The sequence below is a fragment of the Drosophila simulans genome, chromosome 4 (assembly GCF_016746395.2).
Source record: "Drosophila simulans strain w501 chromosome 4, Prin_Dsim_3.1, whole genome shotgun sequence".
Classification (NCBI taxonomy): domain Eukaryota; kingdom Metazoa; phylum Arthropoda; class Insecta; order Diptera; family Drosophilidae; genus Drosophila; species Drosophila simulans.
The window spans coordinates 587,580-603,920 of NC_052524.2; the positions used below are offsets into that span (position 1 = coordinate 587,580).

Sequence of the window (16,341 nt, forward strand, 5' to 3'; positions counted from 1 at the left end):
ACACTCATGAATAGTAGGCATTTGATCGATATGCACAAGCAGAAAAATAGGACGTCTAACATATATCTATGTACACAAAAGATATATAGTGCATCTATTATATCTTGTATCTTGGACAATACAGGCTGCAAATTAGATAATAACATTAGACGACTTTGTCCCTTAATGCTACCGACACTCGACTTCAGTCGTTACTGAAAATTTTTATTTTCCATAAACATATGCATAGTTGTTGTAATACATATTTATTAATGTGTAATTTACCAAATGAGTTTGCATGCGCACATATACACTGTAGAGAATTTTTCACGTTTCCCAAGGAAAGCTATGGGAGCCAGAGTCAAAACACTTTACTTAAATAGGAAGGTTTGCAAACCATCAAGCAGCATGCCATTTCTTTTTTTGACATCATACATATATATGTTGGATGTTTTTTTATATTGGTTAAATTTAAACTTACATATCGAAGTTATATCTATGAACGATGAAGAAAAATAAATCTACAGGCATACAAAATTCTAAGTCCATTCGTCTATCAGTCGATCCACTTTTGTATTCCTCACAACATGGTCTTGCTTTTCATACATACTTAGTATCATATAATTTGAAGCTTTTGGGTGTGTGTGTCTTGAGTCACAGAATGCGATAGTCAATGGCCAATGACCAATGGAACTGGTAATTGATCTTTTAATCATCAACAATGGAATAAACAAGAGATATATAATCAAAGTCAGCTTCTCTGCCTGATGGCCTGCTTTGACTTTGAAGAGCTTGGTTTTGGCTAGTTTGTCGCCATGTTGAATTGGTGCTATTAGTTAAGTTAGAAGCGCTAGACTGGCCGCTAGCTAAATTATTTGCACTACTCTTTGAACCAGAACTATTTGCAGTACCTGCCCCATTTATGGAATTACCACTCGCTGTACAACTAACTACAGAACCTGTACTAGAGTTAGCAGTACCGCCAGAGGAATTTGAGACAGAGCCACTAGAACCAACCAGATTCGAATTTGCTACAGTGGTAATCGTGTTGTTGCTGCTGCTGCCCCCCCCGGCGGCACTGTTGTTGCCGGTACTGTTGCCATTGTTGCCGCTGATGGCACCGCTCGCGCTGCCGTTTCCGCTACTGTTTCCGGACTGACAAGCTCCAGAGCCACTGTTTGCATTATTGGCTGAAGTGCCTACGCCTCCGACGTTCCCCCCACTAGTTCCACAAGAGCTTGCAGAGGAAGGAGTTTGTGGTAAGTGCTGCATAATGCTTTGCACCTCGGTCTCGCTGGGAGATTCAGCAAATATTGTGGTGTTGGCGAGGACACAGTTGTTTAACGCCATTTGCGCCTTGTTCGCCTCCTCACGAGTAGTATATTTACATAAGGCAATTCCTTGGTTCAAATACGGGTGAAAGCTGACAAGGGGCCCATGCTGCATACACAGTGTACGCAAAGTAGGACCATCAATCTGAAAAAAAGTAATGACATGAAAATATAATAATAATGATAATGCAACTATCGAAGAATTCACTACATAATATACAATATATAGATTTTGAAATAAACACTACGGATTTAATAAATACATTGTTTCTAAATTTTAATTCATTTATATTTACTTTAAGATTAGAAACATTTACTTCGACCTGTTAAACATTTTTCAACGAATTTTGTATACTCATCCACAAGTTTCGGGATAACATTGCTTTCTTTGCATAGTTTCTTACCATGTTGATAAGTATATAGGCACTCCATTGAAACAAATGTTTGGCTATATATGTATAATTTTTTTGACTCACATTATTTTTATAAAACGAACTAAAGTTGAAGTTATAAGTAAACAAATAAGCTGCCAAGGGCTTTCTCTCGACTAAGGTGACAATGATTTTACAGTAGATGGATAAGAGACAACAATTTTATTAGATTTTTTTATCGTAGCTATAAAGGAAAGGGACCTTTAGTAAAGTGGGCATGTGTTAGGGAGGCATAATGTGGGCATTTGAGAGGTTGGTGTGCCTGGCGCTGGAGTTGAAGTTAGGATAATATACAAGTGGTGTTTTTGGACTCTAATTTATAATGTTTCGTTGCCTACTATTGAGATATTGACATCCCTACATATGTTTATTATTTGGTCTATTGTTTTGAGATATTTAATGGTTTTTTTTAATGTTTAGAAAAAGGCTTCCTCTAAGGGTTGTGTAAAGGGTTGTGTGAGTTTGTTATAAAGTTTACTTGACTGGAGTTCATATTCCCTTGTCAAAAAGTTTTTATTTGGAATCCATTTATTATGTTGCATGTTGGTGCTCATGATGCTGTTCTGATAGCAAAACTTTCAATATGAAGGATATAAATGGGAAACTGTTTGCTACCATCCATTAAAGTCGTCGATAACTTCTATTTAGAAAAGAAAGGTGTTGTGGGTTGAGTAGAGGGTTTGAATTTGTCGTTAAAGATAATGCGTCCGAACGATCTATAAATTTGGCTATATTGTTGCCTCTTAAGTTCGTCCTGGGGGAGCCCCACAATAGCTGTCAGCTATTAAAAGCAAGTTTGTTCGGGAAATATCGTTTAGCGGTTGTTTGATATCACTACTATGTCAGAGTTCAATAGGTGTTGCGAATAAGAAATTGGCTTGTGCGCCAGGATGGCTGAGCCTACTGCTGCAGCTGCAGTAGATTTTAAACTGACCGGTATGGGAAGGAATAATGTATGGGATAAATTATTTAAAAATTATAAATTATATGGATTTAATGTATTAATTAAAATTTTAAGTTTAAAGTTATTACTTTGTTCCTTATATATTCATATTAATACTAAAAAAACTGTGTAAAATATAAAGAGTTGAATTTGTAGCACCCAATAGTCGAGTGCCCCTACTATATGATACCCGTTACTAAACATTTTTCTAATATTTTTCTGCTGTATCGATAGAAACAATAATATAAGAAAATTTTAACGTGTGACTAATTAAAATAGTTGTTGGACTAGCTAAGGGAACACCTTACAAATATACAACATTAGTAACTTTTCAGCAAAGTTTACAATTTGAACATACCTGTGCTGTTAGATTTTTCAAAAGCAACCAACTGGAGCCCCAAGTAGTGTTACCACCTGTCCAATTAGTGTTTGTGGGTTGAACACTGCCACTTCGAGGCTGTAACCATCCATTCGCACCTCCGGTAATAGTTGTTGGCGTTGATGTATTACTATTTGCAGATTTATTTGAATTGGCAGTCAATCCTGGCGGGGGACCTCGAGACGATGATTTATTTAGCGGACTTGTCCAAAGCTCCGAAGTGGCGGTGCATTGTTGACTATTGTCAGACCAACTGTGACTGTATTAAAATATTATCGATTCAGATATTTGAGATTTTATATTTAGACATTCGAACATTACCTCGGATAATTTTGGTTTGGATTAAAACTCCATGTAGACGACGATAAACTTAGTGGCGGTAAATCAGTCGGTGAGTTTTTACCGGTATTGGCAAATATGTCAGCATCTTTTGGCGTCGAATTAATAGACAATGGAGATCTAGCAACGCTTCCTGGTGTAATGCTGGGATCATCTTCTATGCTTTTGATCTGTGAACCCTTAAAATCAAACTTCTGCTTGGATATGTTTACATTTTATGTAAATTAACAGTTTTACCTTCCATGGCTTGCCTGGCTCAAACTCTTGGACCAGATCAGTGTAAGCAGTTGCTGCTGAAGTTGGCTGAGCAACTGACCAGTCTTTATTCTCGTTATCAGATGATGGATCAGGCCAACCGTCACCAATACTGCGTCCAGTTGACCATGTACTATAGAATCCGATGATCACATTAGATTTATGTTATGTTATTTAGCTTGATATTGGCTTAAAATAATAAGCTTACAAGCTGTTTTACATTTTGGCACGATAAGTATTAAATATTCAACGGGCAAACTAGTTACTGAAACTAGATTTGCCACTGTGAAACAAAATATGTGGTCGGCACACTCGTTCGACAAGCTAGCCTTTCACTTTATGCGTTTTTTCCTCTTTTCACTGAACAAAATCCTTAAAAAATTATTTTTCACATTTCTTGCCCAGCACCACCGTTTTGCCGCGGGGTATACAATTATATACGGAACTGTCAGTTATCTTTTGGCTCGGTCTGTCTGCTTGATCTCTGGTTGACCGATCCAACTTTCAGATACCCGTTACTCAGCTAGGGTGAATGCGAACGCGAAATTTCATAACTCTTCTGGGATATCGATAGATATTGGGGAATAAGATGAGAAAGTATTTCAAAATTGTTCAAAAGTGTTGGCGTGGCAGTTTTGGGCGGTTTTAGCGCGTTAGAGTGGACGTGGCAATTATATTTAGTTAATATGGTGAGAAACAATTTAGTAAGTTAGTAGTTTTTACAAGTAAATATAGGAATATAAAGTCCCACGAACTATATCATTGTTTTGTTAAATTTTTTAAACCGCATAATTACAATAGCAACCTGTCACAAAGAAAAGCTTTGTATGCCTTTGAGTCTATGGTTGGCATCATTCCCAAAGTTAGAATATATCTTTTCAGATCTGTTTGGTAGGCGTATTAACTAAGAGAGTAAAGGTGAAGTTATCTAATTATTCTTACCTATCGTTTTGAAGACCCAATGAGCTTATGTTGCTTGTGTTGGCCGTCAAATTTTGTTTAGTTGCACCTGGGGCACGAGAAAATTCCGTACTGTCGGAGTTGATCTCCTTATCTAATACTGGAAGCTTCCACTGATTTAATCGGGATTGTTGATTGGACGCTCCTTGATATCCACTTGGCTGAAAGTGTTTTAGTGATTTGTTAAGACATCCCTATAACCATATAAATTTGATAAACTGAATTTGTGCGGTTTGGTGTTTATATTCAAATTCGAAAGACACAGTAGCTCCAGAGACGTCATTAAGTCTAGATGGAACCATGTGCTGATTACTTACAAGCGGAAAATCTCTTTATATTTTTTTTTATTTAAACCAAACCAGAGGTGCTCAAAGCATAGCAAACATCAATATACAAATAAAAACAAATAATTGGAAGCTACCGTTTTCCTTATTTGAACATTTATAGATGATTAAAAAGGTTACAAACCTAAATAATAAAAATTAAGCGAAGAATTTATGTGTGACACTTGAAAGCAAATTGCTTCGCTAGCAGAAGCGACTTAAGAGATAAGTTATTAAAAGCGTTAAAAAATGTGGCAATAAAAGCTGGTACAAAAATGATCTAGTCTTCTAAATTTCCGATCCGGACAAGAATAAATTTCTTTTGTTTTTACTAAATTTAATTGTTATTAATTAGTTTTATTGCCAATTTTTTTACTTGCTGAAAATAATGCGTAGACGGAAACCACTACAAAAAGTAGGTCGATATAGGAAACAAGATTCCAGATTTACGACTTGAGATTTTTTTTACCTTATTAATATTGAGCTCAGAAAAATTGCCTTGCAAATTATTTATTGCATCGTGACCTCTTAAATAGTCGTTGCCTGAGTTACTTAGATGAACAGAAGAAAGTTGCTGCTGTTGGGGCTGTTGTTGTTGTGAAGTTGGTTGCATATTCTGCTGTTTTACGTACACAGCCTGTTGTGCATTTATCTGGTTCTGTAAATTCTGGATTTGCAGCTTGTATTTAGATATAGCCACATTCACTGCCATTGGATTTGCATTTCCCCCGCGGGCGAGGGATTGCTGCGCAGCCTGGAGATGCTGAAAGAACACATTTTAAATTCAATAACGGCTGATATTTTTCTTTTAAACTAGTGTAATTGTTTTTAAGGTAACCATGTGTTTGGGGATTTATTTGATTGCACTTCGCAATGTCTTTTACAAAACTTTTTTTTAGATTATCATCAAATTGAAAAATAATAATGTCTAATCAGATGAATCTTTGACGATGTCATTTTTAATATTATTATGTTTAACTATATTTACTACCCAAAAACATCACAAGAATGTCCCTGTGTTATAATTATTTTAATAAATTACATTGGAGGGATCAAACAATTTTTGTTGATTACAATGCTTCAGGCACTGTATTCCGAAATCTGTGCATCGCAACCAACAAATACTTTTTGGGTCCCATTAGGACAGTTTTTCATGTTACAGTTTTATTCCGGTCGAATATACTAGTTTTAATTCCGTAACATGAACTGCCTTTTGATTTTGATAATTACCTTAATATTGCTAAGAAGTTGGTTTAAAAGATTAAGGGTTGTTTGAGTTAGCGGTTGAGTCAATATCTGACTAGATATAAAACCACTATGAATGGCCAACTGAATTTGCTGACCAAGCATTCGAATTTGCTGACCAGACGGTTGGTTGTTTGTATTTGCTGCTATATTTACAGAAGCTGCTCCTGCCACTGCTGCGTTAGATGTGTTCTGCCCAAATCCGACAGATACGGCTGAGGAATTACCAACTGCTTGCGGTCCAACAGCAACACCATGTTGGCCTTGATTTAAATACTTTTGCACCTGTAAAGCTGTCATGTTTGCATTGTTGTTACCACCTCCAGAACCAGCGGTACCTCCCATGTTATTCATAAGGTTATTCTGCAAAACAAAGAAAGGTTAAAATATCATCGGTCTTTAGATTTAAAAGTTTTTACTCGAAGGTGCGGAACAGGCGAATAGTTCGACTATGAAATACCACACCTAGATTAAGAACGTAAAAAAATTGAAATCGATTGTTTTCAAAAGTTTTATTGTACGTTTTTTCGAGAGGATACGAATCTCAAAGTCCATATTCCAAGTAGTCTCAGTTTTTAGATTGTACGGACGGTGGTGGACGATAAAAAATAAGAAATTTATTGTTAAATTAAATTTCATTTTGACCGCTACGTTTTTCATTTATTTTTTTTTTTAAATGTATTAATCTTACTTAATTAAGCAATAGTTTTATTAAATATCCCTAATAACATCGTAAGCCAAAAATTTATAGTAAACAAAATGAAACTAAGTAATTTTTTTTAATAGGGATTTTTGTATATCGTTTATTTTCCAAAAAGAGATTTTAAATATTTTTTCCATACAATTAAAAGGAAAGGTAAAAAAATTTCAAAAGGGAGAGAACGCTTTTGTGGGACGGACGGACACGGATAGAAGGACTCGGACAGTGATAATGAATACACACTCCACAGAGTCGCGGATCCTCTCACTGCCCCGCAACTTACTTTTCTAATAATCTACTATACCCTTTGACTATGCGAGTAAGAGGTATAAATATAAATATAAATTAATAAATGTAAATGAATTACAAATACTATGCTTACAGCTTGATTCATACTCACGCTCGTAAGCGTTACTAGCACACGCACTTTCTAAATCTTCACGGTTATAAAAGTGGAATACATATTGTTTTAAAATGTCCAAGAGTCAAACGAGGCGAATACCGGAACTACGGTAAATAAAGGCCAAAGGACGAATTAATTTCTTTAATGTGGGTTTCTGAACCAACGATAAAACCAACATAACAATTCTCACAGCTGTCGCAACAAAAAAAAAAAAAAGAACAAACAAGAAACCTTTCAGTAGATTTGATTCACAAAATATTTTAAACAAACTTTCCATATTATAGTCAAGTAGATACAACTTTATATTAAAATTACTGCCAAATGTGCCACCTGTTGGAAGGGACCGCCGTTAATTAAGAATTTGTGTGCCCACGAGAACGAGGGCGCGTTTTTAATACATAATTTATTGATAACAAATATACATTATCAGATATTGTTATCATTAGGCGAATAAACTTCATTATGCTTAGTTCCACGATACTTACATGAGGAAAGGACATGGAAGGTTGTCCACTGTTGACCGGGTAACGGCCAGCAAATCCACCGCTGCTTGTTGAACTAGTGTGGTCGGCATAAGATCCAAGAGACTCATCATGTCGACGCCAACCATCCATTGATAAGGATGAGTTGGCACGGAGCATATCGGCTGCCTCTTCGATGTTCATATTGGCAATCACTAATGCCCGCTCTACATCTTCCTTTTTAAAGCCGTTCTCGACAAGGATCCTGTATTGCTTGCTTTGCTTAATGATCTCCGCGTTAATAACGTTCACCATTCCCACGTTAAGTCCCGCTAGTTTTTGTTGTTGTTGAGATTTTCCAATAATCCCCCCGTGCGCGTTCCACTCAGATCCTAGATCAACCCCATCCACCACGCCTGCAGCAGTGCTCCAACCTGATGAAGCACTATTAGCTGGCGGTTTGCTCTGCTTATTGCCCCAACTAACTCCAACAGGGGCCGGGTCGCTCCAAGAGTTTTGTGCCAAGGTTGAGTTGGACTTGTCATCAACCCAATTGTTGCTGGTTACACTGCCACCGCTGGGGGCGCCGACATTAACGCTATGAGTGTCATCTCCCCAAGTAGTGACAGCAGCAACATTATTTCTGCCGCCTACGTTGCCCGAATGCACCCACATAGCGCCGCCGTCTGGTTTGTGTTGTACGCCGCCCACAGATGGAATCCGAGCTTGAGGCCCAACTACACTGCTTATAGGATTACTTGGATTGGCTCCCACTGGAACATTGCTATTTCCAACGCCGGCTATTCCTATACCTCCCGTTTGGCTTTGGCCACGCATGAGATGACTACTACGACCAATCGAATCAGTCATGTCTTTCCAGTGACCGCTTGCAGCGGGAACACGAGTTTGCTGACCCCACAACGATGTACCATCATCGTAATTAGGAATACTGCGACGCTGAGGCGGTGGCGATGGTTCTTCCCATCCACTTATCTGTTTCGACATGTCTTTGGGACCACTTACACCAACGCTTACCGGTTGAGCAGGCCCCCACTGTGTTGGCATATTGGCCGATACTGTACCAGGACCGGGGCCTCCAGGACCGATGCCCGTTCCAGATGTTCCGACATTGGTACTGGCAGTTGCTACATTTTGACCAACCATTTTGTTGATACCTTGCAACTGGTTATGGGACATTTGTGGATGATGGCCCCACATTTCAGAGGTCCCATTAAGACGACCAGATATTCCACGGGGATCTCCTCGAATAGGGTCACGCGGATCGATCATGCGAATGTCTCGTGGATCGCTCGAAGTTGCTCCAGAACCGTTACCGCCGCGATGTTCAACATTTCGAATATCCATTGAGCCACCGACTCCCAAAGGGCGTATTTCACGAGGGTCTCCCCAACCGTTACCAGCGTTGCTGGAGTTTCCGCTACTACCTGTTGCGACTCCAGACGTTCCAGTTATATTGCTTGACCCGTTACCTCCTAAAATAACAATAGAAATATTTAGAATAGGTAATTCCCCAGAAAAGGCTCCAACTTCAATTATTCATGTATTGTTAGTAAAATTTTGGGGGAAAAGCTAGAGCCTTCAACTGATCGTTTGCGCTTTACTTAATTAATTCTCTTAGATATTAGGCCTACCAGTTGATCCAAGTCCGACGCCAACGACCCCTTGTCCCCACTGAGGTCCGCCAGACGAAACGACACCGCCTGGACCGACATTAACTCCGGCTTGGTTTACTCCCACTGCAGCTCCGGATCCCGTGTTGCTAACAGATCCTCCAGTCCACACACTACTACTATCGGCGCCATCGTCGTCCTCACCCCATGTTCCGCCTAGGTTGGAGGATGGTGTATGACCCCACGACGGCTTTGGAACTTGCTGTGCGGTCGGCTGACCTCCGTTTCTCAAATTGGACTCCCAAAGATCAGTACCATTGTTAATGCTTGGCTTCCACATTGGAGGACCGGGTGCATCTTTATTGGCTGGTTCTGGCGAACTGGGAACTTCCCAATTAGTATCCTGGTTAACATGCTGACAGCCCCAGCCATCTTGGGAAAAAAGGGCTTCACGCATAGTGCTCAAGTGTTCTAACTGATTGTCAGCTTCAAAAGTAGCATTCCTTACTATTCCAACATCCACTTGATCTTTAACTTCATTATCATAAGCATTTATGGCAATTTTTAAGAATTATTTAATTTAATCGAAAATAATTGACCTAATCTGTATCCTTGTTCTTTCCGTGTTCTGTATAAATATAGAAAACATTTATTATTATTATATTAAAAAATATGAATTCTAAATTAAATTGCTGTCAGTTTTATTTAAAGTAAATATGTACACAGGATAAATAAACTTAATCACAGTGATACGTTAATGATTTATACACATTATTCGTAGAGTAAAATGGTATACCAGATCCGTTCAAAAGTATGTTACAGGTAAAGGCAGCGTTTCCGACATGCCGGGATATATAGAAGCTGGACAGTTGAAAATAGGCATGCAGGTTCTAGTGACGCCTACGTTGTGCACGTTTTTTTTTCTATTGATGGTTTTTACTAATAAAATTTTAAATTTTTGATAATCTTTTCATTGGCCAAATGAAATTAATAAAATAAAAAATCAATATCTTTTTTACAGACTTTTAACTGATGTTATGGTATTCTGAAGGAGAAATCATAAAAAATTAACCATTATAATCGTTTTAAAAAGTCTGAAGACATACATATGAGTATATAAGAGTGGCAGTAATTTGACAGGAGTTACACATATATACTTAGTATGTACATATAAAATTATAAAACTGAAATATGCATCGCGATCGCTGCCCTAACAGGCCTGCTGCCCAACCGGCAGTATCCCCACACGCACATTGACGACAAATTCACGTGTGAAAAACGAATGCATGCCAAAAAAATAAAAATTAAATTCACAGCACTGTAATGGTGTATAAATATACATATGCATATGTATACAAGTAAAACGAATTTGTCAACTCTAGGCAGGCAGCCATCATTGACGGAAGCACCCTATTTTATGTCTACCTTTCCTAATTTCGCACTTGCAATTAGGCTCAAACAAACATAGAATTTGAAGTGTATTTACACAACCAGTATTTATGCCAATACTTAAAAGACTAATTCGATAGATATATAAATATATATACATATGAATACATTTTCAGTACGCTAGTGCATATGTGGAGAAGTCATTGTACAATACTTAGTATATTCGCGTGTCTTTTTTGTACCCTATGTGTAGAAAATACAAGCGAAAAGCTGAGAACATCACAAACTGGAGATCTAACTAACCTACCAAACAGAAATTAGAAATTAATATCTATTTCCAGCAACTGCGTTTATTGTAAAATTAAACACTTGTGTATACGCCAATAGTTCACCGAATATTTGCAACAATTTTTGCCTTTACCGAACGAGAAGTTGATTTTCTCTATATATGTAAATATATATATAGATATATGTGTATTTTTGTGTATGTATGCATGCCAAGCCACTTTGACGATTCCACAAAGTGTGTATGTGTGTAAAACATACACACATTCGACAATCAATTATAGTTTTTCATATTTCACAAAATAAACTGGGATTAATAACAATCTTGGATGCGAAAACTGACTAGTCTCACAATAAATATATTTCGATGTAATTGAATATAAAATTCTGCGCACGTTCGACGATGGGGACGGCAGTTACTAGTGTATTAAATAAACCCATACAGATATTCTTGCTTGCAATATTGCCACCTAGTCAAAATTTTACGACGGAGTGGAAAGGTTTGTGGAGTATAAAGACTAATGCATATATAATGTTTACTTTATTTTTAATTTAACTATGACTTAATTTTAACAGTTGCTGTGGAAAACCTCAAGGCAAATGCAACACATTTATGTTCCCAAATGCTTTGTCATTATGTAAAAGATTTAAAGCGTGGCAACTCTTGACTGGAACATATGTACATATAAACGTTTTCCAATGCACGATACACAAGCGAACAGAATTTATTCTGCACTGATACACACATGCGTATGTCCGAAACTAATCGCTTGGGTTTTTGCGACCATTTAGGTTATGCACACTTAGGTTATGTCAGAAAGTTTCGCTTTTGATCGTATTGAGTCCGCATTCAACATTATTATTTTACAACATTGTACATTATTTTACTTCAATTGAGAACATTATAATACCAACGCATAAGATTATACTTCGTACATTCTATCCGTGGTGGGCTGTTGGAAATCTTTTTGTTTTAATGACAAAGCGCTTGTTTTCGGATGAGTACGCACACAAAAACATTCACTACTCGTGCTAATTCATTTTAACACACACGATTTAAATAAAAAGTAACAATACGATGCTCTCACTCGCACTTCGCCTGGATCACGACACTCTTCTAGGTAGTTGACCGATATTTCCTTAAACCAATCGATATTAATCAATCTTAGGTAATACCCAGCTTACACAATTTCCTAAAATGAGTGCTGTGACCCGTTCACACCGAAGAAAAAGGTCAAGCACAACAGAAGGAATAATTCATACAAATAAATTAGCTTCCTTGATATAATTCAAATCAGAGCTGTTTTAAAAAAGCTCTAACTTATACAACTCTCGGCCATTTCTAACATTCAAAGGAAATTTCGGACATTGATACAATACAGTGAGATAACAAGCATCTATAAACGTTAAAGCCTTATTGAAGCGAGAAATGAAACAGGTTTGGAAAATCCGAATAAATGTGATCACTTCGGAAATGAAAATTAGACAGGTCCGAGGAGGTGTGATTATTTTGGCAGATTTAAAATTAACTTTAAATAACTGAAACGCGCATAGTTTGCAAAACATTCGTGCAAGCTACTAGGTACGACCGACCAACAATTTTCCGTTTTTGTAAAAGACTGAAGTTAAAGAATGAAAACTATTCATTTAATAATATGTTACTTATTTTATTAAATCTATGTTAAAAAATTACACCTTAATAAAATTATGCTTATATAAAGACTTACGGCCGATCAACATTAATATGTACGTTTTGGTGTTTTTGCCTTGAAGTCAAATGAAATTATGTTTTAAAGAAACTGCTCTCCTTCGACTATCTATGAGATTTATATAGGTTTTACCAATTACTGAGAAAATCGAAACCCTTAGGCATTTTTAGTTCAGGAGATAACAGTTTTGTATTTTCGTCATGACGTACATCTTTAAATTCGTTTTCATAATCAGACAAGTTGTTTGATACGCTGTTTTTCGATCCACATTTAAAGAGTAGTTGCATTTTCTCATTAGATTCAATACATTCGTCAATATAAACATTTTGGGTTTTTGAGAAGTTTTCAAGAATGGAAATCTTTTTTTCCGTTGTGTTAACGTCGGTCTTATCATTAGAATTAAGGTGGAGAATTGGCATTTTTTTATTGCTTGAATCTTTTGTCCTCAATTTTAAAGGAATGGATTTTTTTACGCCAGTGGGAGTTTCGACAAGGCAGATATCATCAAATTCTTTTAATACTATGTTTATTTGTGATTTGGTTCGATAAGAAAATGGAAACGAATGTTCATCTTGAAAATCTCCGCTGTTATCATCGCGTAATATTTTTAAACCAACGTTTTGATAATTATATGTGTGTAAATCTTGGCCGTTATATAAATATACAATGTCTCTGAAACAAAATTTACGGTAATCATTTTTAGTAACATCATTATTTTCGTGTGGATCTTGTGCTGCATAGTTTTCTTTAGTTCTATGACAGTACTTAGAAAATATAACAGGATCAATTAAGTGGTTATTCAATATTTTTTCCTGTTCGTTCAAAGTCAATTTAAGCCACGCGTCTTGACTGTGTGTTGATTTAACTTTATTGAGATCGCAGGTAATTTTTTGGGACATTGAATTAAGACGTGAGAAGTACGACTGAGCCCCATCGTGTGTTGTCATCTTTGTTCTGAAAGTAAATGTGGTTTGCTGGTTTACATTGGTTTGACACTATGCAGCCACTTTTTTGGTGACCGCCAAAATTGCTCTCTTTCCGCTCGCTTACGCCGAGAGCGTACAAAATTTAAAAATATAATTAATTATTGTGTATATATATATACACTACTTTTATTTGTGCACCTAATGCTTAACAATAAATTTTTTTAAACACATTTGTTTTTTATTTTTAAAAATATTTCAAAAACTTTAATGAGTATTTTACAAATATAAAAACAAAAGATCAGAATGTGCCTTTAGTTTTCCAAAGTATGAAAAATTTAAGTAATAAAAATTAAAAAAAAAAAAAAAAACATGAAAACAGTTTGTTGCAAAAGTCATATCTTGAGCCTCGAAGTGCGGACACAAGCACTCAACAATCATGGCCTTATTAATTCACATCGCAAGCTGAATACTCTAATGACAAATATTCTAATATAAAGTCATTTGTGAACTTTATTTTGGTATATTATGTACATAGATTTGGTTATTACTATTTCTAAGCTTTATTTAAATAATAATAACGTTAAGGCAATGTAAAACAAGAATTTTTCGCATGGTGCCAATTGATCAAAAATAATATAGATATAAATAATATAGTCTAAGAACTTCTAAGGTGAAGAACATATTTTGCCAAATTTACAATGCATGAGCATACGTATGAAACATACAGTTGTCTGCTATCACTGTATGCGTTGAAAAAACTGTTTGCTGTAGCGCTCTCCGCTCTCTCGCTCTCGAACAAAAATTCGAGAGAGCCTGGAGCCACCTCTAGAGCCACGGCAAAAAAATCGTGTGCCAAAAAATCGTATGGCGTTACGCATCTTGTTATTCTAGTGTCTTTGGCGAAACCTTAAATACTATCATGAAATGGAATAAATCTATTTAGCTGAATTCTTGAATAAATATTCATATTTCTTTTATACACTTCACTCGTAAAGTAAAAGGGCTTATTAAAAATTCAATAAGAAAGTAACAGGTGGACAAAAAGGTTTCCGAGACTAGTTAATGATCTCTGCGGATTTGGAAACTACATGAGTAAAATACTATGCGATTTATATCAGATAAAACAGAAAGTAATGTTATTTCAAGCATTCTTTTTACACTTGCTACAGCACAATATACCGAATGCAAATATAATAAATATAAAACCTAAATATAGAACCTTAGAATCAAACTAGCCCAGCTCTCGACTATTTACCTTACTAATTTTTGGCAGCCAGAGGAGTGCTTCCCGACATCAAAACATTCACTGGGGCAGACGGACGTATCGACTCGGCTGGTGATTCTGATCCTGTTACATTTTTTTCAACGAATTTAAAAAACGATTTTAATCTACGAGCCTGAGACTGATCCGGCAATCTGTTTGCCTGTCTGTATATCCCTGTGTTCTCGGGAACTATAACAGCAGTGTGCTCCTTTTTTTTAAATTGGTGTGGGCGTGACAGTTTTAAGCGACTAGGTATTTGGCCAAAATTGTTTTTGACAGTTTTTGGCCGGGTTGTGGGAGTTAGAACAAACGTCCCAACATTTGGAAACAAACTGGCGCTGCAATAGGATCAATGCGTTCCTATTAATCCGGATCAAAAATATATATGTACATAGATATACTTTCTATGATCCGAAACGCTTTCTTCTACCAATTACATACATTGCACCGAATCTAATATAAGCTTTTACTTTACAAGCAATAAAATAGGAAATAAACAAAAAAAAAGACGATTTTGATATGCAATCATAAACAGCAACAATTTGACTTTTCCGTTAACTAGAAAATAGTTTTCATACTGTTTATTAAATTTAAGCCAAGGCGTATTGTCGAAAACGGTTCAAAACCGAGAAAAAACTCTTTATAAAAAAAACGAAGATATGTTCTTCTTTGTCACTATCTTTCTGACTTATACATGTGTATGTATAATATCGGCAACAGAAGGGCTTTTAGAAAGATGTACTGAGAAACGGACGGACGGCTGGCTCTTGACACTGTCTGCACATTATTTACGATCTTTTACTGAAGTTTAAATTTACTATTTAAATGATAATAATTACATGCGATTTCCCGATTTAACCATCATACAACCTTAAATAAGAATTGATCCGGCTATTTTAGCTCTTTATAATTGTATATGTATATATCTTGAAGAAATACGCATACATCGATAGATCAAGATAAAAGTATCGGAAACAAATTATTATATTGTGTTCACACAGTTGAGTAACTAAGGCCATTTCCATTTCATATACTCAGCACAAAATATATACGAAACTACAAAAACTTTAATGAGAGGTGCGTATAACCACAATAGTGGTTACACATACTACGTTATAGCAACCCAAAGAGTAACTAAGGCCATTTCCATTTCATATACTCAGCACAAAATATATACGAAACTACAAAAACTTTAATGAGAGGTGCGTATAACCACAATAGTGGATACACATACTACGTTATAGCAACCCTTTTTAAGCCATTAAAATATTGCCTTCCATATAATCAATTTTATTACAGTCAACTCGAACTTAATATGCAACAATATGCATTGGAAATTTTCACAGTCTGTAAATATGCGTTTATAAGCGGATCATTTCAATTGTAAT

At 36.2% G+C, this 16,341-nt stretch overlaps 2 protein-coding genes and 1 long non-coding RNA gene across 11 annotated transcripts; 1 reads left to right on the plus strand and 2 right to left on the minus strand.

The window, feature by feature from the left end:
* Positions 1-226: 226 nt before the first annotated feature.
* On the minus strand, positions 227-12,194 carry LOC6724718 (protein Gawky). 5 transcript variants are annotated; one of them, XM_039296099.2, is made up of 10 exons: positions 11,991-12,193; positions 9,402-10,008; positions 7,774-9,242; positions 6,171-6,548; positions 5,410-5,703; positions 4,600-4,778; positions 3,640-3,790; positions 3,385-3,581; positions 3,043-3,322; positions 227-1,455 (listed from the first exon to the last, which is right to left on the minus strand). In XM_039296099.2, exons 2-10 carry the CDS (start codon positions 9,835-9,837, stop codon positions 688-690), a joined length of 4,152 nt encoding a protein of 1,383 aa, XP_039152033.1. In that variant the 5' UTR covers positions 9,838-10,008; positions 11,991-12,193; the 3' UTR covers positions 227-687. The 5 variants fall into 5 exon arrangements, with proteins under 5 accessions (XP_039152033.1, XP_039152034.1, XP_039152032.1 ...); XM_039296100.2 differs by lacking the exon at positions 11,991-12,193 and adding an exon at positions 11,073-11,477 and having other exon boundaries at positions 3,385-3,572; XM_039296098.2 differs by lacking the exon at positions 11,991-12,193 and adding an exon at positions 11,073-11,477.
* LOC123327324 lies at positions 11,472-12,995 on the plus strand. The gene is made up of 2 exons (XR_006541996.1): positions 11,472-11,554; positions 11,631-12,995. It is a non-coding gene; the product is annotated as an uncharacterized LOC123327324 (long non-coding RNA).
* On the minus strand, positions 12,701-15,927 carry LOC120285207 (uncharacterized protein C1orf198 homolog). 5 transcript variants are annotated; one of them, XM_039296113.2, is made up of 3 exons: positions 15,793-15,891; positions 14,945-15,037; positions 12,701-13,717 (listed from the first exon to the last, which is right to left on the minus strand). In XM_039296113.2, exons 1-3 carry the CDS (start codon positions 15,816-15,818, stop codon positions 12,892-12,894), a joined length of 945 nt encoding a protein of 314 aa, XP_039152047.1. In that variant the 5' UTR covers positions 15,819-15,891; the 3' UTR covers positions 12,701-12,891. The 5 variants fall into 5 exon arrangements, with proteins under 5 accessions (XP_039152047.1, XP_039152051.1, XP_039152049.1 ...); XM_039296117.2 differs by having other exon boundaries at positions 15,824-15,888; XM_039296115.2 differs by having other exon boundaries at positions 14,945-15,291; positions 15,793-15,816.
* Positions 15,928-16,341: the final 414 nt, after the last annotated feature.

Excerpts from the sequence above, each read along its gene's own strand:
- LOC6724718 (XM_039296099.2), bottom strand. The coding sequence starts at position 9,837 with ATGCGTGAAGCCCTTTTTTCCCAAGATGGCTGGGGCTGTCAGCATGTT. Across the intron at positions 4,779-5,409 it reads CTGAGCTCAATATTAATAAG|CCAAGTGGATATCAAGGAGC; the intron begins GTAAAAAAAATC and ends AAACACTTTCAG. Across the intron at positions 1,456-3,042 it reads TGAAAAATCTAACAGCACAG|ATTGATGGTCCTACTTTGCG; the intron begins GTATGTTCAAAT and ends ACTTTTTTTCAG.
- LOC120285207 (XM_039296113.2), bottom strand. The coding sequence starts at position 15,818 with ATGATGGTTAAATCGGGAAATCGCAT. Across the intron at positions 15,038-15,792 it reads GTTAAATCGGGAAATCGCAT|GATCAGAATCACCAGCCGAG; the intron begins GTAATTATTATC and ends AAAATGTAACAG. Across the intron at positions 13,718-14,944 it reads GGCTGCCAAAAATTAGTAAG|AACAAAGATGACAACACACG; the intron begins GTAAATAGTCGA and ends ATTTACTTTCAG.